The 21,802-nt window shown below is 42.3% G+C and overlaps 2 protein-coding genes across 2 annotated transcripts; both read right to left on the minus strand.

Annotated features, from left to right (window-relative positions):
* Positions 1–5,639: 5,639 nt before the first annotated feature.
* On the minus strand, positions 5,640–14,607 carry gclc (glutamate-cysteine ligase, catalytic subunit). The gene is made up of 16 exons (XM_072391099.1): positions 13,970–14,607; positions 12,972–13,084; positions 11,415–11,597; positions 10,956–11,069; positions 10,763–10,821; positions 10,355–10,491; positions 10,129–10,203; positions 9,220–9,336; positions 8,443–8,581; positions 8,239–8,351; positions 8,037–8,129; positions 7,850–7,954; positions 7,637–7,718; positions 7,440–7,549; positions 6,506–6,626; positions 5,640–6,406 (listed from the first exon to the last, which is right to left on the minus strand). The coding sequence occupies exons 1-16, from the start codon at positions 14,117–14,119 to the stop codon at positions 6,225–6,227; spliced, it is 1,893 nt and encodes a 630-aa protein (XP_072247200.1). The 5' UTR covers positions 14,120–14,607; the 3' UTR covers positions 5,640–6,224.
* A 3,371-nt stretch (positions 14,608–17,978) lies between these two features.
* Positions 17,979–21,691, minus strand: klhl31 (kelch-like family member 31). Its single transcript, XM_072391100.1, has 3 exons — positions 21,606–21,691; positions 19,713–20,912; positions 17,979–19,623 (listed from the first exon to the last, which is right to left on the minus strand). Exons 2-3 carry the CDS (start codon positions 20,879–20,881, stop codon positions 18,891–18,893), a joined length of 1,902 nt encoding a protein of 633 aa, XP_072247201.1. The 5' UTR covers positions 20,882–20,912; positions 21,606–21,691; the 3' UTR covers positions 17,979–18,890.
* Between the last annotated feature and the right edge of the window lie 111 nt (positions 21,692–21,802).

The raw sequence follows: 21,802 nt of genomic DNA on the forward strand, positions 1-21,802 counted from the left end.
TGCTGAATAGGCCAAATCAATCTGATATTGCCCTTCCAGTTTAAATTAGAAGCACAAAGCAGGTTTGAAATTTAGCAGAACGATCTTGAACTTTTATAAGAATTTTAACAAATCTGTTTGCCCATTAAATCCAATTTAGTAAGTACTTTTATTGTAATCTATCTTGCATTATACATCACCTGCACATCAGCATATGACATTTTTTTTAGGGAGTATCTATCTGATATTTTCAGGTTTGCCATTTCATGGAAAAACATGCTGATAATTCATCCTACTAACCTAACTGACTTTGCATCCAGAAAACACCCTCTTGGATACATTTCAGCACAGCTGATGTGGAATGATGGGTGGAGCTCACTCAGGCCAGTGAAGCTGACCAATCAGAGCGCAGTGGGCTCTTAGGGAGGTGGCAGTTTCTGTAGATTGTGTTTTTATAACAATCACACAATTATATAAAACCAGGCAGAATTTAAATATGATTATGAACTATGAACAGAGGGGGCACACATAGATGAACTCAATACATTTTTTTCATCCATTTCAAGTTAAACATGGCTTATTTTGATCAACCTCAGTTCAGCAGTCTCCTTTCTCTGATTATCAGAGATCCATTAGGCAGCACCAGAACATGATCGCCTGCAAGGCCTTAAGAGGAACACAATGACCCATAACAGCAGAGCATGTTATCATTCAGTCAGTTAGTCTTTTCATTGTTGGTGTTCCATGGCAATGGAAATCGAGCTGGATCATCATCCCAAAACACAAATAAATCATTTGTACTCTGGCCAACATTATGGTGTGATTCCATCACTGTGGCTGATGATGATTCATTCAAAGAGTAAAACTTACTGTAAGACAGCGTTTCTCAATTCCGGTCCTCATGACCACTGCAGAGCTTGTTGACCAGCTGATCATTTGAATCAGGTGTCATGGAGGAGGGAAACATGGAAAAGATGCAGGGCAGTGGGTCATGAGGACCGGAATTGAGAAACACATATGAGCATATACCAGAAAAAGTAAATTTGTCAACTGTTTGATATTTTGCAGTATAGTTCATACTGCCGTGTGTGACCCTTTCACAAGTTTCCGGTTTTAGGTCATTGTGGGCAATGTTTCACTGACTTTTGCTTCCAATGCATATCTAATACATCTTTCTTTTTTTTTTTTCAGGTATTCAAGCCACTGAATTTGGTGAAAACAAACAATCCCGTGTTTTAATCATATCACGTTTATGTATAAGGCACATTTAAGAGCAACAGCTGCTGACCTAAGTCCAGGACAATAATAATAATGTAGATAATTGTTAAGATAATATAAATATTAATATATATAATGTAGATAATTAAACACAGGCAGAGTCTGAGTCTCCCCAGCATGCAGGGCTCTGTCTCCCCTTTGTGCCACTCTACAACTGGGACAAAGCCAAAGGCAAATAGTCAGTGGACCTGAGTAGTTTTGTTGGCATATAAACGTGCCACAGCTCAGAAATATAAGAAGGAGCAAACTCATTAAGTGCCTTATAAGACGACATTAAAATCTTACAGTCAATCCATAAATGGATGTGGAGCCAGTGAAGGGAAGCAAGTGCTGGCAAGATGTGCTCAAGCTTTCATGTTTGTGTTAAAAGAGCAGCTGGAGCATTTTGGACCAACTGCAGTGAGAGGGAGGATTGGCTAACACCAACATACAGCTACACACACAACCCCCACCACCCCGCAACTGTAGCATTTTGTTTTCGGCCACTTCGAACTGAAAATGTGTCATTCAGGGAGCTCTCCATATTTACTGGGTAACTTGTATCACTCTGCAAAGTTCTCATCTCCACCTAACTTCAACTTCAAATGATGCTGCATTCACTGCACCTCAGAAGCGGGAAGTTGAAACTCTTCTGTTCTTGCTTTTTGATTCGATATTAACATCAGATCTCGTCATTAGTCATATAGTTCACTTAACCTAAGAAGCAGATGAGTTAATAATGCTCTACCGATCCTTTGTTTATGTCACAACAAAGAAAACCTAAATTGTAACTGGCGTTGCCCATGCAAGCAACGGTTCTTCATGTTTGTTTGCTGAAAATGTAAAGAGTCCAGTATTTATGAAGCTGATATATGATGGAAGAGTCACTGGCCACTGGCTGTTATCCTCTGTAGTGCATGTTTTTAATCATTTGGGCCAGTTCAACACGTCACTTCCAGCAAGCCTGTGCCTAAGAGAGGGATTGGCAGCCCACCACCTGCCATGGTCCAGTTGCAGATGAGGGAAATGTATGTGTTTGAGAATTAAGTTGCCAGTCAAGTATCAGTCAGTTTGGTCTGAGAACTTAGGCTTTTAACTGTAGGCTTTCTTAAACGATATTAACAAAGTCCAGGGGTTGTTTCCACAGAATTTACAGTTTTAAATGACAGGATAGAATCAATATTATATATATGCTTTTATATATAATATATTATATATTGCTGCTTAACCTTGTGGCATTCAGATGACGTAACTGTGACAGAGGTGGATCAGGGAAGGACACACAGACCCACTCAAGCTGTAAATGTTGGAGTCTACACCACTGTTTCCAAAAGTTTCTAACCCCCCCTTCTACACATTCAGACTATAAATGGAGTTTTTCAGGTCAAGTCTGCCAACTTTGTCTTAAAACTTCATTAGCATGTGGACAAAAGGTCAAATGCATAGACAAATCAAAGTAAAATCTAAATGTCAGACTACGACCGTCTTGTTATGTGTTTCTACACAAGATATATGTTACACTGTGTGTTAAAAAGATGGTGGGACAGCAGCATAAAACAGACAGACACAGATCAGTCACAACATAAAAATGCCTCCTCGTGCTGCCAAAAAAGCTCTGATCCGTTACAAAACAGGCATAAGGTCTCTGAGTTTGTCCTGCGGTGTCAAACACTGGGATATTTACAACAAATCTTTTAAACCTTGGGTTGTAAGGTGGGGGCCCAAGTTGGGTCTTGCTCCACTGATCCTCCCGTGTTCGATCGGATTTGGATTTGGGGTGTTTGAAGTCTAGGTCAATACTTTGGATTCTTTGTTGTGTTCTTGAGCATTTTTTTTCCTTCTGTGCAGCAGGTCAAATTGTTCTATGAGACATAAAGGAATAATATTACCATCAAAGGGTGTGCCTGGTCTGAAATTATGCTTACGTAAGTGCCAAAGTAATGTGCATGTGAGTGCCAGAATCCACAATTTCCCAGCAGAACACTGCACAGTAACAAGATGATATGAAAAGCTCTGGCTCTTCTGTGTATTAAACCTGTCAATGACCTCAAAACTCCCTTTGAGGAAGTTCCTGCTACAGTAGGTGTCTCCAGGACCACAATTGTCATGTCAGGATTACTCACATAAACAAACATGCACAGACTCACAGTGCGATTACACAAGACTGTCTGAAAGTAATGAATCACCCTTGGCTGTACTTTTGTGTTTATAAGTCAGTGCTGGCATGCTACCAGCTAAACCGAGATAGTGGCAAATTCTCAATGTGTGAACTTGTCTTTACTTGTGAAACATCATCAGTCGCAGCTCAGGTACTGCTCCAATTCAAAGTCTGCATCAAGGCAAGTACGGCCAAAGTGCCCAGATGTCTTCTTGCTAAGGGACTAGCCGAACATTAGCATGTTGGCCGTTTTTTAATTAAAAGAATACTCACTCTTTGTGCTTAAAGTGATTACTCGAGGGTCTCAGAATAAAATATTTGGTACAATGACAATTCAACTAATCTTTAATTTACGATGAAGGATCTATGATTATTTTGTTTAAATGATTTCCTATCCGATCTATTTTCTAAGTCATAGTTAATCATATTACTGTTATGTTAGATATCAAATTTTGACTATTAGACTTGTTCGTTTCTTCAGCAACATCCTCCTCACACTGATATTTGGACACATTGATACCTCCTGCGTGACCTTGGCCTCCTTTGGCCACTGATTGACTTCACTGTTGGAGTTGTGGATTAAAGCTGGCAATATCCTAATATTATAATCCAGTACCCTTTTAGTCATATGCAGCTTTTCTCTTTGTGATCTGCTATGTCTTTTCTGTGTAGGAAGTACACAAATGGTGATTTTAAAGCTTTTAAAAGACTTCATGTTGTTATACACACCTGTGAATGGTACACACAACCCAGATGAAACCACTATTTGTACACGTAGGAAGTAAAAGATTGGAGACACTTCAACACTTTATGCCATGCATTTTATTCGAGGATGTTTTTTTTTGTTTAATAGCGAAAACTTGTAGAGCGGGTGTGATCAATGCCAATTTTCTCATCAGCCATATCACGGTAAAAAATGTTTTTGATGAACCTGGAGTTGGGATGCACAATGATGTTGGTCAATGGCATTGGCCGATAAAGACTTGAAAATGAAAGGAGTGACTGTTTACCTTCCAGGATTGATGCATCACACCTCAACTGCTGTGGTGGCTACAGTTCTCCCTGCTCAGACTGTTCCTGCCCATCTGAGTCATGTGAGTCATGACATGTGAACAAGCAGCATCATTAGCATTCACTGAGAGTTGTGTTTCTGACCACTGTAGGACTGGCTGTAAGAGTTTTGACTTTGCTTTTGACCTGCAAAGAGTCGAGAAGAAAACCTCTGGCTCTTCAGCAGCTCAAATGCTACAACACGTTCACCAAGTTCTCTTTAACTTTGAGCAGGTTGCACAAAACCTCATGTTTGATATACAGGTACATCATACTGATAGAAACGGATGATCAGAGCAATGATGAACTCAGCCGAAACGATGGGCTAAACAACACAAAGATGGCAAAGGCATTTGCATGAGAACACTAATGAGATGTGCTACTAATATAAAACATTTAATTGGATGGCTGAAACTATGTATGGGCCAAGTCTTTGTTTACAGCTATAATGATAAACTTGTTGAAATTAGTCTTTATGCTAGCACAGTGCAATCAATTTGCCACAGTCACAGCATATATATATATATATATATATATATATACACAAATGTCCTGTAAAGAGAGAGGTTAGAGGGGGCCCCTTTTCCTGGAAAGCACAGTCATGTGCTCTGATTGGTCAGCTTCGGTGGCCTGATCAGGCACTGCCCACCATTCTATATCTGCTCTGTTGAAACTAATCAAATTTACAGTGCATTAGTTCACAAAAATGCATTATTGTTCTCTTTGAAAAACCGAATGCAAGTTGTGCACATTTGAACATTACGATTAGTTTATTAAAACTGAAGATGCTTGTTTGATCTAAAAGGTCAAGTTAGTACTAGGGCTTTGTGCAGAGTAGGTAGGCCTGTGGCAGCTATAATGATTATCCTTATCTAAGAGGTCAAACAGAGGTTACGCTTGATCTGTTACTGCAGCTCAGACTTGCATGGAACTGTGGTGAAATACTGCCATCTTGTGGGCAGATATGGAGCTTAATGAAATGCACTGATGCAATTAATTTTCTTCCAACATTTTCAGTCCCAGATTATGATTCACCACCTTGATCTCCTTACTTTTGGAGCATCAAAACGTCAAAACCTTACCTTGTCCGACGACAACCACTACTTCAATCATTCTCGGGTCGGTGGCCACTCAAACGCGTTCGACGAAATTAGATCACGCCTCCGTCTCTCAAAACCAGGCTTAGTTGCAAAAATGACTTGTGGATGTTATAGATTTATTTTGAAAACAGCATCACATCGCAAACAATGGTTTCACCATTTCCACCTGAATGCAACACCACTTTTTGAAGGTCCCACTACATAAGTCAGTCGAGCAAAGCAAACGTTTCTCTTAAAAGCAAAAAAAAAAAAGAAAAAAAAAGAAGAAAACGCACACTCACGCAAATGTTAAGAAAGCTGTTATTAGCAAAGCAACAAATAGTGTTAATGGCTTAAAGAGCGGTGCGGTATTTACAGAACACAAGATCGAAAGCAGACTACTGTACAACTCCTCTCTACATTTACAGTCTCACACAGATATGCTTAATTTCCCGACAAAAATAAATACACATCTGATCAACTATTACACAACCCTTTGTATGTCTTAATCCTATTAAAATAATTTTGTAATCAAAAAAATCTCATACAGTGTATATACATATATTCTGATGCAGGTGCGTTTCATTTGAAACACACACACACACACACACACACACATGCTGTTGCATTTTCTTACAACTGGACCTCTTTCATTTGGTCTTTCTTTACATGCACGTTTGTATGATGATGCTGCCGTTTTCCTATTTGAACTTGTTGACCGGGTTTCCAATGAGCTCGGGGCACTGCTCTTCGCCTTTTGCGATCCTGTCGCACTTTCTGAACAGGTCATAGTTGATCTTGTCGGTTATGATGCTGTCTTGCTTGTACTGCGGGTGCTTTGCGACAAAGTCCCTCATCCACTTGGCCATGGTCATAAGCTCGCCTATTTCAGATTGGCAAGAGAAGGAGTCAGAGATTAAGCTGCATGCAGGGAAACTTGGCTTCAGACAAGGTTTTTTCTTCTTTTTTTAAGTTATTTTACCTGAGGCACGCTTCTTGATGAGCTTGAGGTAATTCAAAATGGTGCATCTGGTGTCCACATCAACTTCCATGTTTTCCAGATAGCAGTTAAGGATCGGGATGAGGCCTTGAAATACTCCCTCCTGATTTTTTTAGGAGAGAAAAGGAGAAAACAGCGGCATCGATTAAACAAGCATAGATTAAAGTCTAAAAGATGGGTGTCGCCATCTCTGCGATGCTTTCCTAAAAGCAGAATATTCTTAAAGGGAATCACACGTAGCCACGTCATTTAAACAAAGCAAATTGCACGTTTTGTCTATACCAGATAAATGATAATTTTGAAAATTAGATTAGTTGCAGCGTGGCTTGGTAGACACAGAAAGTAATTAACTGGCGGGAAACGCTATATTACCATTCAAACTCATTTTCATTAGCTTCAAATCTCAAAAACAAGAATTGCTCTTGACATATTTCCATCCAGAGATGCTGCAGGTCCTCTTCCTGCACCACACAGAATCTAATAAGGGAGCACACAGCACAATCTTTGATTCGATACCGTTACTCTCGATAATAAACCACCAAACAAACGAGACAAGTCAACCCGATAGCAAAGCAACTTTGAAAAGCACCACAAAAAAGAGATGCGAATCAGACATGTTTTCACAGACTGCTTTGAAGCCAATAAACTAAGCTGTGTAGATTAGGATGGCGCCAGAAGATGGCAGTATGCCCCACTGGGAGCAAACCCGGAGGAGGAAATGACATCTGCAGGACAAGAGGGAGGGAGGAGAGCTCCTACTTCCAACTGTGCCGATGTCTGGAACATCATATTATACCCAAGAAGACGGCGATCAGTCTTGTTTTTACTGAATCGAGCGCACAAACTTTTTTGCTCATTGGCGGAAACAGCAATAAAAACCTGACTATGGTTGGAAAGACAAAAGAAAATAAATCACCTTTCCGTTGATGATGGTGTCAATGCTCATCAGAGCGTAATCTTCATTACCGCCATCAGTCTCCAAGCCGTTCTGAGCCGAAGCTGTGCCATCAAACACTGGGTTGCAGCCTGTTGGTGGACAGTGCAAACGGATCAGTCACTCCACTCTCACCAAAGGCACACAGGCTTATCGGTTTCACTTCCCGTTTCACCGACCTTTGAAGATGTCCTTCCTGAAGTAAAACATTCCCTCCTGGACAGCGTTTCTCTTCTGCGCCACCTTCATATTTTCATCGACCTAACAAAGAACACGTTTTACTCTGCATTAATGCACAGAAACGGTGAAGGTCGCTGGATCGAAAATGTCAGAAATCAGTGAGGAAATGTCACTTTTTTCTTTTTTTTGGAAAACCGTGTGGCTGTATTTACTTTTGACAACGGAATTAAGAAGTCCAGTTTGTAGGACAGGATGACTCTGGTGAGCAGGACCACAAAGACCACGTACGCAGCGTTTTCAAAGTCAGTCAGCTGCACCTGAGAAGCAAAAAAAACCCAACAAAATATACCTCAATACGAAATGATAGAGCATAGAAAATCTTTCATAGGTGTCAGGTACCTCCATGGGCCGGAACTCAACTCTCCAGCCGATATCCGAGTTGGGAGGTGGAGGTTTAAACCGCATCGTCTGCCAGTTGGTCGACTGGAGGTTCTGCAGGCAGTTCGAATGAAAACTCACATCTACTGAAGCTGCCCGTGTTTTCTGTCTTTGTACAAACCGTTCTCATAGGAAACTGTACACGGAGCACAGCGGTCCTCACCTCAAAGTGATCCGACTCGTTTTCATCATCCAAGTGGATTTTCTCCTCGAAGACTGAGAGCGGGTCTCGAATAAAGAGGTGAGCAATGTGCTGAGCCAGAAGCTTGTCGATCCCTGTTAACACAAAGGGATTCATCGTTTCATTTCCGGCCACCGCTCCCGAGCACCGAGGTGTGGATTTTGAGACGGTCCAACACACTGGTACCTGCATCGAGCAGCTGCTTGTAGATTTCCTCGTCTATCGTCAAATCGATGTCGTTGTACTTCTCACCGCAGCTGGACAGGTAGCTGTCGATCGAGTCATACCTCGACTTGAAGATCCTGTACTTGTTGTTGTTCAGCGGCTGCAAGACAAACGTCAAATACACAAGAGCACATTTATTTCTACAGTGAATGTCAACCAGGGGGCGTTTTTAACCTGAGAAAAACCAGGTTATGGGCTTTGTAGAAGAAACACTGACATCTATACCAATGATTCAACACATGTAAACAACCGCTCGCCTATAGAGGACAGAACAGTGATGTTAATTTAGTATTTTAAATGTATTTTACTTTAAAAAAAAAAAAAAAAGGGAGTCAATGGGAAAGATTCTTATTTGGACATCTATAAAAGTCACAAGTTGACAAAAACTCCAACAAGTCCTCACAGCAGTCACATTTTATTCGCAGTTTTCAACAAGAGCAGACGAGCATGAGAAGGACTTCTAAAACGTGGGTCACCCTCAGGAATGTGTGAGGATGTGATGACGGCCCTGCAGCTGTTCTGCAGAGACGACATACTGACCGTGACAGTCTCAGAGTAGACACACAGCGTAGCATTAAACCATTCTAAAACCACTACGAGCCCACTAAGACATCCTTATCCTCTTTTTAAATGGACTTGAATTTCTTTTTAATGACAAAAATGGCTTTGAATCAAAGTTTCATCCATCCGTCCTCCTCCTCTTCTTGTGCCGTGGTGCTCTTAGCTCCTCCTGCTCACCTTCAGCCCGCGTTCCTCCTGTGTTCTGTCGTCCACCGACGCCGAAATGACTCCCCAGCGGCAATCGTTATCCGACACGAAGCCTCTGTAGAAAGGCGAGGCGGCGCTCAACGCCATCTGCACGGGGGGGAGAAACTGGACTCAGCGAAAGCCAATTTTAGGAAAAACACGACAGAGAACAGTGCAAAGTATCAACAGAAATACTGTCATAACGCGCCGGCACCTTTTTCCCCTGATTTTTCCCTTTTTCCCCCATACAGACTGTTTCAAGCAGGACCTTTAAATGCCAGCTGGTCGTATAAGAAAAAAAACACTCATGCTTGTTCTCTCTTGAATTAAGCGGACTGAATGATACACTGGCTGTCCCCCCCCGATCACAACATTTAAGTGGGATAGATGGGGCTCCGTAACCGCGGCCCCACACCGCGACGGAAGCAGAGTTGTTGAAACAGAAAGAACAGGTTCTAACTTTGGCTCTGGATCTGACCCAGCAGTAAGGCCACTTTGGTCCAAAAGGGCTGAGTGATTGAGAAGGTTGGCTTAGAGTCAGAGTACTTAGTGTTTGGTTTTTCTATCAGCGCTGCTGAACTGGGAGCAACCTTCCTTTTCATATTACAGCTGTATCGACTCTTGATAAATGAAAACACAGCCGTCTTGGTTAAAAACTGCATATGTTGGCTGATACCGAGCACGGACAGCTTTATTCATTTCATTTTATATATACGTATAATCTGTAGAGCAATGAGGCTGTTTTTGTTTTGTGGTTCTGCTTTTTAAAAAAAAAAAAGCAAAAGAAGAAGAGAAAAATCTCTTTTTGCTGCAGATTTCTACAGCGTCATCACAACAGCCACTTTGAGAGGGAAGTTAGTTGAATAAAGTAGGAAACATGCGCTTCATCCATCCACTCACCACGATGGGGCAGAATGTCGCTAGTTGGTCGTAAAGATATCTGGCCTCATCGATGCTACAAGCCTGGAATGTCACCTGCAAAACAGCGTAAATGAGGCTGAAGTACATTTATAAATCACTCATTAGGATTTGGAGATCCACAGTCAAACAAAGATCCCCCCTCAGGTTGCACGTTTCTCATTTACAACAAAGAAAAACACACAGCTCAGGCCAGGCCACGCTCTACCTGCAGGCAGCAGTTGCCCATGCCAAAGCCCATGGCGTCCATGTAGATATGGTCAGGCAGAGCTGCCCTCGCTGCTTCCCCGTCATCCTCGGGAAACTCCTCCACGAAGGGAGATGGAGTGCGCTTGTCTTTGAAGACTGAAACGGGAAGAGCGATGCGGTCATAATTTCATACATCCTATCTGAGAGGCAAATGAAACCTTACTGGATAGTGTAGTGGTACGATTGCCCCCTTTTATGTGGGAGACCAGGGTTCAAATCCCCTGCATGAAAGGTACTTCCTCCAGTAGGGGTCCTTAGGCACGACCCCCTTACCCTAACTGCCTACCAGTGTAAGTCGCTTTGCATTAAAGCGTCTGCTCAATGCATAAACATAAAACAGATTTTGTTGTTCAATTATCAAACTTACTGGGCACGTTTATTGCAACTTTCTCTCCTCTTCTGTGACGTATGTTCCTGGTAAGCGTGCTGAAAAGCAAATGAAAGGACTCGGATATCAGTAATAACACATTTCAGGGCGTCTAAAACGAACAAACAACCAAAAAAAAAGCATTAAATATAGATAAAACAAACTCAAAAACAAGCAAATTCATGAAGCCTACCTGAATCTTGGGTGCCTGTTAATGGCTTCATCTGGAAAGAAGAGGGATTTTGACACTCCCTTTTCAACGGGAGTCGGTCGGTATTCCGGTTGGGTGAAACCTGGACAACCTAACCTAAACAAGGATTCAAGATATAAAAAAAAAAAAAACAACAAAAAAACTCTTACTGGACTTCAACTAAGAGCTGAACCAATTGGCCAATCATTTCCACAGTTACACAATCTATTGTTCTGTAAGAGCAGGAAGAAATATTCCAAATTTGAGGCAGACAGAAAATTAGTGAAGTGAAGGAATCTGAAAGTATCAACTCTGCTGCCCCCTTAATCTCACGCACAACGACTAATCAAAAGCTCCAAAAAACAAACTGTAAACACAATAAGTCGCAGTTTCAGAGTATTTAACCGCCCACAGCTACAACCCACGAGGGCTGAAACATTTGATCGGCGTGAACCAAAGCACCTTGGAAACGAGGTGATGGTGCAGAGGGTTTCGTTGTGGCTGAGGACCGCCGACGCCTCTCGGCGTCTCTTCCCCATGTTGCCCTCCACGGTGTTAAACTCCGACATGGTCCCGCCGTACGGCTGCCCTGGAGTCCCCTCGATCATGTAGCTGCCGTACTCTGGCCTCCAAAGCGTTGGGTGGCTGCAGAAATACAAAGCATGCTGTGAAAGCGTTTCATTTCATTTGATATTTGAACCAGGAAGAACACCCCCCCCCCCCCCCCCCGGTCTCAGTATCACGACGAACTCTCGGATTAAATAAACGACTGCTCCCGGGTTCTGATATGACAGCCGTAATCCCGGGAGGGCGAACGAACGAGACGTATTTGTGCTTCGGAGCGTGCTCTTTGGTGTGTGCGACAGAGGGGCAGTAATGAGGAATGCATGGGCTCTACCATTGTCACTGGCCTTTCCCCCGGGTGAGGTTGGCCACACGGATTTAGATCGACGTCAATGGCAGTGGGCAAGCATAACAGAGCCTGAACAAACACATTTACAGCCCCTGCAGCGCATTTCCTTTCGTTAAAGTTGTGTCACAGCAGTTTGGGCCAGCAAGCAGCACTTCAGGCTAGTTAAATCTGCAGAACCTTTACTTTTTAGAGCTCTCCTTTGCCAAAAAAAGAACAAATCAATTCACTTCTTTTACCGGCTTGTTTAGTTTTAAAATCTCTTAAATATGCATTAAAACAAAAACAAATACTTTGAAAATGAAGTCAGGTATTCCGTTTTTAAAAATAGATTTTCAAGTTGTTTTTTTTCCCCAAAACCCAGCCGTAACCTGTGCTTCCACAGAGCTCTTCTCCGTGACGTCGTCGGAGGGAAGCCTCTGAGATCATGGCAAACTTTGCACAAAAGGCGCATTTAATTGTGCTAATTGCATGACTTTGTAAAGTAATTGGCAGCATCTTTGTTGAGGAAATGAAGCTTGTTCTTAGTTTCTCTGTTTTTTAAAGCTTAGTCCCTTTCGATCTACCCAGTTTTAAAGTGGTAAACGGTCCACATCGTATCCAACAAATGACATCTTTATTTTAACGAATAAATAGCAGCGTTGTCTGAAGTATGCAAATCCCTGGTTTCCCCTCACAGAGCGTAGTGAAACATAACATATGCACTGAAAGTCCATTACTGAATGGGGCAGATCCGCAGAGCTCTGTCCAAAGATAACAACAACTGTGCTCATCACTGCGAGATAAATAACAATGACAGTCGCGCCGATTGATCAACAAGCTTCAGACTGCAGAAAAGGACGATTGTCAACTGATCTTATTGACATACTTTATACAACCATTGATGTTGTTGTGGCAACCTGAACTTTGACCCTTTAAAAACTTCCCACCTCAGCCGACCCAAGCGTTCCGTATACGAAAAGAGCCTAAAAAACGGTGTCTTTAACGGCATCATGCGCTCCCTTAAAAGCCCCTGAGATTAAAATGCCCAATAACGTGTTGGCGCACATATATACGACTTTCAGACGTATCGAGAAGAGCATCTTATGTGCTTGGCGGTGACAACCTACTTGGGGTTGATGTTTTCCCCTTGTTCTTGAAGAGTCTCCAAAACCTCTCCACCGTTCAGCACGAGCCGAACCTTCTCGTCCTTGTCGTCCAGTTCCACCAACATGTACTCAACCTGGAAGGTTGAGAAAGAAGAAAAGAAAGGAAAACATGAGTCCGCGTGCAAACGACGAGTCGAGAGTTTAAAAAAAAAAAAAGAGAAAAGAATCAGACTGGTACACCGCCACATCAGTTCCAACTCATCGGCTATGTTTCCTTGACTCCGACTCTGCTGCCCTGCAAATCCCCTGTCTGAAAGGGGGATTAATCTGCGACAACAGCATTCCGCATCGTTTGAAATCAAAACTTTCTGCTTAAGCTGTAGTGTGTTGAGGTTTTGAGGACCAGTTCTGAATAAAACAGCAAAGCCCGTGGAGCTTATTATGCTGCACAGCATAATAAGCATAATAAGCTCCACGGGCTTTGCTGTTTGTGTTGCTCTTCACTCAACAAACAGGTTTCCACTGTAGGATTGTCAGCACTGTGTGTGAGCCATTATTTGTTACTAGGAACCAGTGCTATGTTGTGAGACAACCAACAATTTTCGCTTTGTGGTTATAGCAACAATATCAATTGAACAAATGTCAAAATGACAAATATTTGGATTTTTTCTGGGAAAGACGTTAAGACCTCCTGTAATGCAGCCTTATTCAAGAGGCTAAGCTGGTCTCATTTTAAAAGGCATGGCTGCCTCTGCAACATGTAACAACAAATGAGAAGGAATGTGAATTTAATGTGAAGGAAAGATGACAAACACTGCACCTTTAATACTGTTTCTGTACACATATACTGAAGGTTCCAGGTTCATTTAGGCCCATTTAAATGGGAGCATAATTATTAACTAAGCTGCAGCGTCAGTAAAAAAAAAAGCCTTATTGCATCATCCACAACAATCATCACAGTCTGTGACAGCAATGTCCACATGCTAACTCAGTTTCAACACAAAAAGAAACTTTCTCACCTCGTCGCCCCATTTCAACACATCTTTCTGGCGCTCCTTGACCTTGTTGTAGATGTTGACGAACTGAATGATGCCGTGCTTTCGGATGTGGTCAGCATACTTCCTGGTTTCTTCCCAGTTCAGCGGAGACCCTTGTGACAGTAAACCCATCTCGCTGACAGGATGGAAGCGTCAACTGGCGGCTGGTGGCTGCTTCTAACCCGCAAACTGCACCCCGAGCGTTAGCTGCCTAGCTAGTCTGTCCAACTCGTGGGGAGCTAGCATGAAGTCTCGCCCCAAACAAGTGTCAAGAGTCTGGGTCCTTAGGGCGCAATAGGAGAGGTCACAGGCAGAACGCAGAGTTTGTTCGTGCAGTTTAAGCGGCGTGCCCGGTCTGTAACCTTAGCTGGGCATCCAGAAGAGACAGGCCCCTGTTCATCACTTGCTAATGTCTTGTTAGCGGTAAAGCTCGGGCGTGAGTCGATAACAAACCAGATGAGTTTATTGAACCCTCGGCTCAGTAAACAACAACGCACTGGGCCACTTTGGTGTGCAGCTCCGAGATGGAATGACAGCGAGGTGAACCGGTGCAAGTCGTTCTTGTCGAGGCAGACCGCTGGTTTCCAGAGTTGTGCTGTGTTGTACCTATGAACGCCCTCCTGGTTTCACACATGTGACGCCTCCAGGCGGAGCGGAGTGACGTCACTATGACTCAGCGATATTTGCTGCTCGGCTCCTCCCATTGAGCTGTCAATCTGAGGAGGCCGCAGTGCGACGTTCAAGAGCACCGGAAGAGCGAAAAAAGAAACGCTGCCAATTTGCAGGTTAAAGATGATCAATTTAGGACAGACTATGAATGAGGTTCTGAATGTTTAAATCAACTAATATGATTCCTAGAAATGTCTTTTTCTTTTGTGTTTCAGGTCAATTACTAGTTACTGGTTTGTCCTTCCTTTGCAAAATTTCTTGACTAAATTGTTAGCCCAACAAAGTTACTGACATACAGGATGCCTTTTCACATAATTTCCACAGCCTTGAAATGAACAAGTCATGACTGAACTGCAATAAATATCAGCTTATCACCTGAACGCATCATCATTCTGAGGAAAAGTGCTATTGTAATCATGACACAGCACAGGGTGTGATTTGTTGTACATGGGTGGATCAATGAAATCGGGGAAGAAGTCATTGGACTTCACTCAGACCTGCCTCCAAATAATGATACTTACCTCACAACATTGTGACTAGTAAAAGTCACCATCCTCCATTTCTATAAAAGCACAGTCACCTCCAGAGTCATTGTCACTGAAATAAATCTCACAGACTTGCCACTCCAAATGTATTTGCAAGAAATAATGCATTTGAGGTGATCAGAGCAGAAGCATCTCATCAGAGCTGATCTTTGGTAGTTACAGGTAGATCGTCTATTCAATTCAATTCAGTTTAATTTATATAGCGCCAAATTACAACAATTGTCATCTCAAGGCACTTAAATAATATAGCCCAAGTGAGCACTCAGTTCATAAAGTAAATCAATCAGGAGATTGCTGTTGTGTGAATTCATTAGTCATTGTAGCTAAGAGCTGATGGACTGCACAGAGAGAACAGGTCATAGTAAAGACCCTGAAAACTCAACATATAGACTGAAATACATACTTGATTGTCCCCAAAAGGAAATTAAGCATGGAGTCCACAATGTTTGACCCTCAGATGTTATTGATATTAAATGCAACAGCTTAAAGCTGCACAATTTATATAAATACTTAACTAAACACAAAACTTTTAAGATTCATGTAGATTCATTTGTCAAAACTCAGAATTAGCAAATTAATATGAATGAAAATGTGTGCAGAGCAGGCCTCTGGTTTTCCCGTGACACTTGTCAGATGCGCAGGTTTGATGTCACAGTCTAATTTAGTATCACATTTGCTGATTATCTGCTTGTTTGTGATGAAGAAGAATATGAAGCACAAACATTTAGTCTCTCTTTTACCTTTTTAGATGTTACATATAAATAGTGAACGGTCCTTCACTATTTCAATAGATCCAATATTCTTATAAGAAATACCTCTTTTGTCTCTGTAACTTGAGCCTAATGACTTGTCAAAACATACATGTATATGAACATAGTATAATAGTATATCCAAGGGGAGTCCTGCCCAGTTGTTTTAATATATTGGTTGTTTTCTTTTGTACTATCCTTCAATTATCCAGGATATATTGAGTTCCAACGTAGCCTCTCCCATGGGACCCTGGTCAAGACTTCGGCACAAGCAGTTTTACATGTTAGAGCGCACTATGTTTAAGCAACACAAGGCAGATAATTAAAGAAGTGAGGCAACAAGGCCACACCAGTGTTTTCCATATCTCATTCCACCTCGAATCAAAGATTATGTGAAAGCACCCTGTGTCTGTCAGGGCAGTTTGTAAAAGACTGTCAAAGGTATTCAAAGAAAGGAGTGTTTCTGAGGTAATGGTATTTTGTGGCTCGTTCAAGACCTTGTGTACAAAAAGCCTTGCCATGTAGACAGGTTCCCTGTAAATACATTTGTAATGACAAACAACTTTGGTTTCTCTGGTATTGGGATAAAAAGGAGTCATATAAAATGGAGTGGTGAGTGTCACCTAATGAAACCAGTGGTCATTCTTTGGAACTAATGGACTTGCACATATAAGATAACTAATGATCAAAGAAATGTTACAGTGTTGTGTTCACTGCGATCCTTTTGTGCATTCATTTGCCTCCTATTCCATGCCACAGTCCCTGTTTTTATGCCCTCCAGTGTGAGCGAGTTGGGCTGTAGCTCATTTCGCTGGGCTAAAATCCTCAGATATCATCTTTGGCAACGAATTAGAGACTACTCAGTAAAAGCGAGCTTCAGATTGTCGTGTTGAACAAAAACCTGCTATCTCTAAGTGCTTAATCATGCGTAAAACAATGCGAAAAGCATTTTCGCCCTTTGGCACATCTGATGTAGGATTAAAGGCAGGAATTACAGCATACTTTTAGTACACACCTTGTGATCCAAATGGAGGACACAAATGTAGACCTTCAAGCGGCCTCTCTGTTTTTTGCCAGTCGGTCTACAAACACTGCAGTACTCACTGTGCAAACCTGCTTAAAGTAAACCCCCGGGTTGCTGTTCTGGACCCAGAACCTTTCACTACCCCCCACTAATTCTGTGCGCTTCTCATTAAATCATACCTGTTCAAATAAAAAATGTACAGCATGTAATCTGGCAGAGATGTTTCAAGGTGATATCTATTATCTAACAATTTGTCACAAGAAAATCCAGATTACAAGTAAGAATGTAAAGTAATGAATGTGAAGTTTTTCCTTTTCTTTTCTTAAACTTTTTTTTAGATGAAAGCCTAGCCAGTTCTCAAATAATCTCAAATATAAGAGCCATGAAAACATCATTTAACTTCTACAGAGGGTGGGTCAGCTTTCTGCTTGGACTGTTGCATTTTATCAGTAAAACTGTCAAATAAAGCCTGATTTTTGTCCTAGCTTTTGTAAGGCACACACTGCTCAAAAAGTAAACCCAAGTGATGTTTGCTCTTATACTTAATAACAAACTTTTTAGGAATAAGTTTAAAGTAGTTTAATGTGGGAGAGACAGGCATGTAAAGCTCACTTTTTTTTTTTAACAGACTTTCGAAAGTAACAAATCTGAAGGGAAAAACAGCAAAAAAAGCATTGGTGACAATTTCCTTATAACCCCTATACATAACCCCTATTCCAAAGTGAAACTATTTGATAAAATGACTTTCCCTTTTAATAAAGGGGATTTGTCTTTCCTACAAATCTGCCTTTCTTGTGGGGGATGATAAAATGTGAGATGGTGACCCGGGGCTGACTTGAGCGAGAGTGTTTCATGAAATTTTTCAATACATTTCTCTCAAAATTCCCTTTTCTTCTACAGTGGCACACACCGAACCCTCAGCTTTTCTAAAACCTCTGTCACCAAAATGAACCGTCTTGAAAGATAAACTGTGCGTTGAGACGAATGAATGACAGAGCTCGGAGTAGCTTACACCTCATATTTTTAATTTAAAAACAAACATAAAAATGGAAAGACACGAGCAGTCATGGAATCCATGGCCTCCGGTAAAAAGCTCAGGCTCCGAATGTCAGTCCTGTGTCGTTTTCCTATTTTTTTTTTCTTTACAAAATTGTTAATTTTTGTCACGTCTAAACCCACCCAACCCTTGTCCTCTACTCATTTCCCCAGCAAACTGTGTTTTGAATCATACTGAGAGTTTTTACAGCTGTCCCACAACATACGACACAAGACCAATGAATGTTGCACATGGTAGGCATGCAGACAAACTGCAGTCCTACTGTGTGGTGTGTGGAACCACTCCTCACAGGCTCCCACTCCTGGTAGGTGCCAGCAACATCTCCTCCAACTCCAGCCTCTTATTCTGTTCAAGTATTCACAGTAGTCACAGTAGCCAAAGTCACCTCACGCATGACTGTTAAAAAGTTCAGAACTTCGTTTCATTTTGCAGATGTTTAATTTTTTTTTTTTTAGATTGATCATTTTATTTCAGTTTCAAACAACATTGTATTTGCTATCGCAGAAAGGCTACTGCAAATAATCCAGCTGAATTGGCCCCAGAAAGAAATTTGTCTAACCATGATTATATTTGTTATTTGCCACTGTTTGTTTGCCTCTTTTATTAACATCATCATCTAGCATTCATGATGCCACATGCACTTATCGATCAGTCATATTTGTTCAAAATATGTTTCACAGCTTCTCAATTCTCCTTGGTTTCAAGTTACCTCTAACAAGAAAATGTACCTCATTTTGCAATCTTACATGGTGTTAATTCATTTTTCATTCACAAAAAAAGCTGGTGTACATTTTGTAGAAGATTACGCAACAGACAACTGGAGACCTAAAGACAAGTAAATTACATTACTGGTATCGTCTCATATACTGACTGGTGCGGATGAAGCAGAACTGGCTCTGGACTCTCTTGTTTTCCGTGTGGGTATGGTGACGACGCAGCATGAAATGCCAACTGTAGCTTCTGGCAGCTCATCGTCCTCAGTCCATTCATTGAGGTCAGGGTTGTAAACCTGAATGCATTTCTTGTATTTCTTCTCGCCTTCGTTCCAGCCCCCAAGGAGATAGATCTTGTTGTTCAAAGTGGAAATACCAGCTGTGCTCACGCCTGTGTGAAGAGGCGCACAGTAGCTCCACTGCCCGTTGTGAGGGTTATAAGATTCTACAACCAGGACGTCTACCCTCTCCCCTCGCCCTCCAAGCTGGCTGCCACCAATGACATAGGCCCGGTCTCCAATGGTGGCAGCACAGTGCCAGCCTCGAGGCGTGCTCAGACTGGTCTTATCCTGCCAGGTGTCAGTAGACGGGTCATAAGAGCACACTGCCCTGGAGTAGGCGTTATTGATATAACCTCCTGTTACGAGAATCTTGCCATCAATAACAGAGCTGCCATGGCAACAGCGGGGCACCTCCATGGGAGCTTTCATCTGCCACTGGTTGGAGGAGGGCACGTAGCACTCCATGGAGTCTTGAACACCGTCAGCATTTCGCCCTCCAATGGCAAACAAAAGGCCATTGAAAATGTTAAGGCTGAAGTGGGTGCGCCTTTGGATCATGTTGTTCAAGTGAATCCAAGCGTTGAAGCGGGGGTCATACCTGCAGAGCATGAGAAGGACATTTGGTTATTTTCTAGTCCTACACGAGCCCCTACGACAGATGCTGGATTTAAATGAATTAGCAGGTACCTGCAGAAGTTGCTAACAGCATGTTTCGCCTGGTTCCTCGCATCATTCTGGTCCTCTCCACCTGCCACATACAGGAAGCCATCCAGGACTGCCACACACTGATTAAAGCTCTTTGCTGGCATTTCTGTCAACTTATTCCACACGTTATCTGTATCTCTGTAGAGAACATCTTTGCTGAGAGATTTCTCCGTCAAGGCAGGACGTCCACCAACTGTGAGAATCACCTTGAGGCCACCCCGAACCTTTGTTCTGCGTGACTGTAGGATGTTCTGTTGATATGGTAGCAGATGGTAATTCATGGCATCGACAAGGAGACGGTGGCACTCAGAGTCTTGCATCATTCTAGGCACACTCTGGACATGATTCACCAGGTCCTGGGCAGAGATAGTTCCGAAGCGGATGTGAGTCAGGAGATCTGCCGCATACTTCAACCTCTTCTCGTCAAAGTCCAGCCACTTCATGGCGATCTGGAAGGCTGTGATCTCTGAGGGGAGCTGCAAGGAATCATCTGAGAGGAATTCACTGATCTGCTCATAGGTGAGCTTCAGGAACTGCTCCATCTCAGAAAACTCGATGAAGTTCTCCCTCATGAACTTCTGAGCTGCTTCCTTGGTTTCCTTAAGGTCGTAGGCCTCAGCAATATTGGCTACGTACATGCAGTTCTCCACGCTGAGCTCCTGCATTAGGAAATCACTGCACATCTTCACTAAGGTGTTGATTTGCAGCAACATGGCGGCAGCAATAGTGCTCCCGATGCTGTAGAGTGACAGGGTGAGCTTTCCTGAGTAGGCATACGTGATAGCAGTGGCCAGGCCGACTGGCGAGAGGTCATTCAGGTCAATCTTCTGGAGGGTTGAGTCCTTCTTCAAGATGTTTCTAATGTACTCACTGCAGGAGGCCATGACAACCTTATGGACATCAAATGACTTTGAATTGGTGGAGACTGTTAGATCACACAGGAAACTTTCCTGTCTCATAGTGCTTAAACCCTCCAGAAGGTTCGGAGCGTACACAGAATCAGTGACTTCAGTTGAGATGCAGCTGAAGCCGTTTCCTCCTTCTATGAGAGTGTTTAACCCGTTAATCTTGTTTAGGGGGCTGCTCTCCACCATTATATCATTTATGTCCCCTTTATTCTTTTTGGTCGCTTTGTTCTTTTTGGGTGCCATGGCTGTAGCAGTGGGACACAGCCCAGACCTTCTGAAATTATACATATATATGCATGTTAGAGTACGTCAGAAAAGTTCAATACAGCTTGATTAACATAGAAATCAAAGATATATCACACTCGTCAGCCAGATAAATCACAGTGTGAAGTGCAGCAAACGGTCATTGAAGGCTTCGAAAACATGCACAGCCAGGTGATGCTGAAGTGTGTGAGTGCATCTACATGCCCCTCTTTGCATCTGTCACTATTTATCAGCAGCATGTCCAGGAATAGCAACACTGGACAGCTCTCCCATGACGTTCCTTTTATAGACTTTGAGACATGAGCAGCAGGCCTCATGTCCCCCTGACTGTTTGAGTTCAAATTCAAAAATGCTTTTGTGCAATTTCTTTAATTAATTTGTGTTTTTTTAAACAAGCCAGAAGTCAGAAAACATGTTCAAGATAAAAGGGTTTATAAAATTTTTAAAACTAAACCTACACAAACAAAATATCCCTTATCAAATCAACCATAAGCTCAGCAGACTTGATGCTCACTGTTTTCATAGTTATATATAATAGCTCAGCATAGCAACAGCTTTATACAATATATTTAGCTATGAAGCCAGTGAAAGTGGGAAACATCACATTTTCTGTTCGGAAAGCAGACCCATTAACTGACCCACGCTGTAGTTTCATGGGTAAACTGACAATCAATCAGAAGCACAGCTCAAAAGCACCACTTACCTTAGAAATGAAGTTGAGGCTGGTGAAGAAGGAACTTGCGCCTCCAGTTACTGGAGCAGGAGAGAGAGACCAGCCGTCACCCCAGCAGAAGGAGACATGCAGTTAACTCCTCCTCTACAGGAGTAAGTGCCAATCAAGTGTTGGGCAATGCATGCGGCAGCAAGCAGGGAGCAGACCCCCCCTCCCCAAACACGCAA

This window comes from Leuresthes tenuis, unplaced genomic scaffold (assembly GCF_036924035.1).
Source record: "Leuresthes tenuis unplaced genomic scaffold, fLeuTen1.0.hap1 SCAF_8, whole genome shotgun sequence".
In the NCBI taxonomy this organism is placed as follows: domain Eukaryota; kingdom Metazoa; phylum Chordata; class Actinopteri; order Atheriniformes; family Atherinopsidae; genus Leuresthes; species Leuresthes tenuis.

Excerpts from the sequence above, each read along its gene's own strand:
- gclc (XM_072391099.1), bottom strand. The coding sequence starts at position 14,119 with ATGGGTTTACTGTCACAAGGGTCTCCGCTGAACTGGGAAGAAACCAGG. Across the intron at positions 7,719-7,849 it reads TCTTAATTCCGTTGTCAAAA|GTCGATGAAAATATGAAGGT; the intron begins GTAAATACAGCC and ends GTTCTTTGTTAG. Across the intron at positions 6,627-7,439 it reads ACACCATCATCAACGGAAAG|GAGGGAGTATTTCAAGGCCT; the intron begins GTGATTTATTTT and ends TAAAAAAATCAG.
- klhl31 (XM_072391100.1), bottom strand. The coding sequence starts at position 20,881 with ATGGCACCCAAAAAGAACAAAGCGACCAAAAAGAATAAAGGGGACATA. Across the intron at positions 19,624-19,712 it reads GCTGTTAGCAACTTCTGCAG|GTATGACCCCCGCTTCAACG; the intron begins GTACCTGCTAAT and ends CATGCTCTGCAG.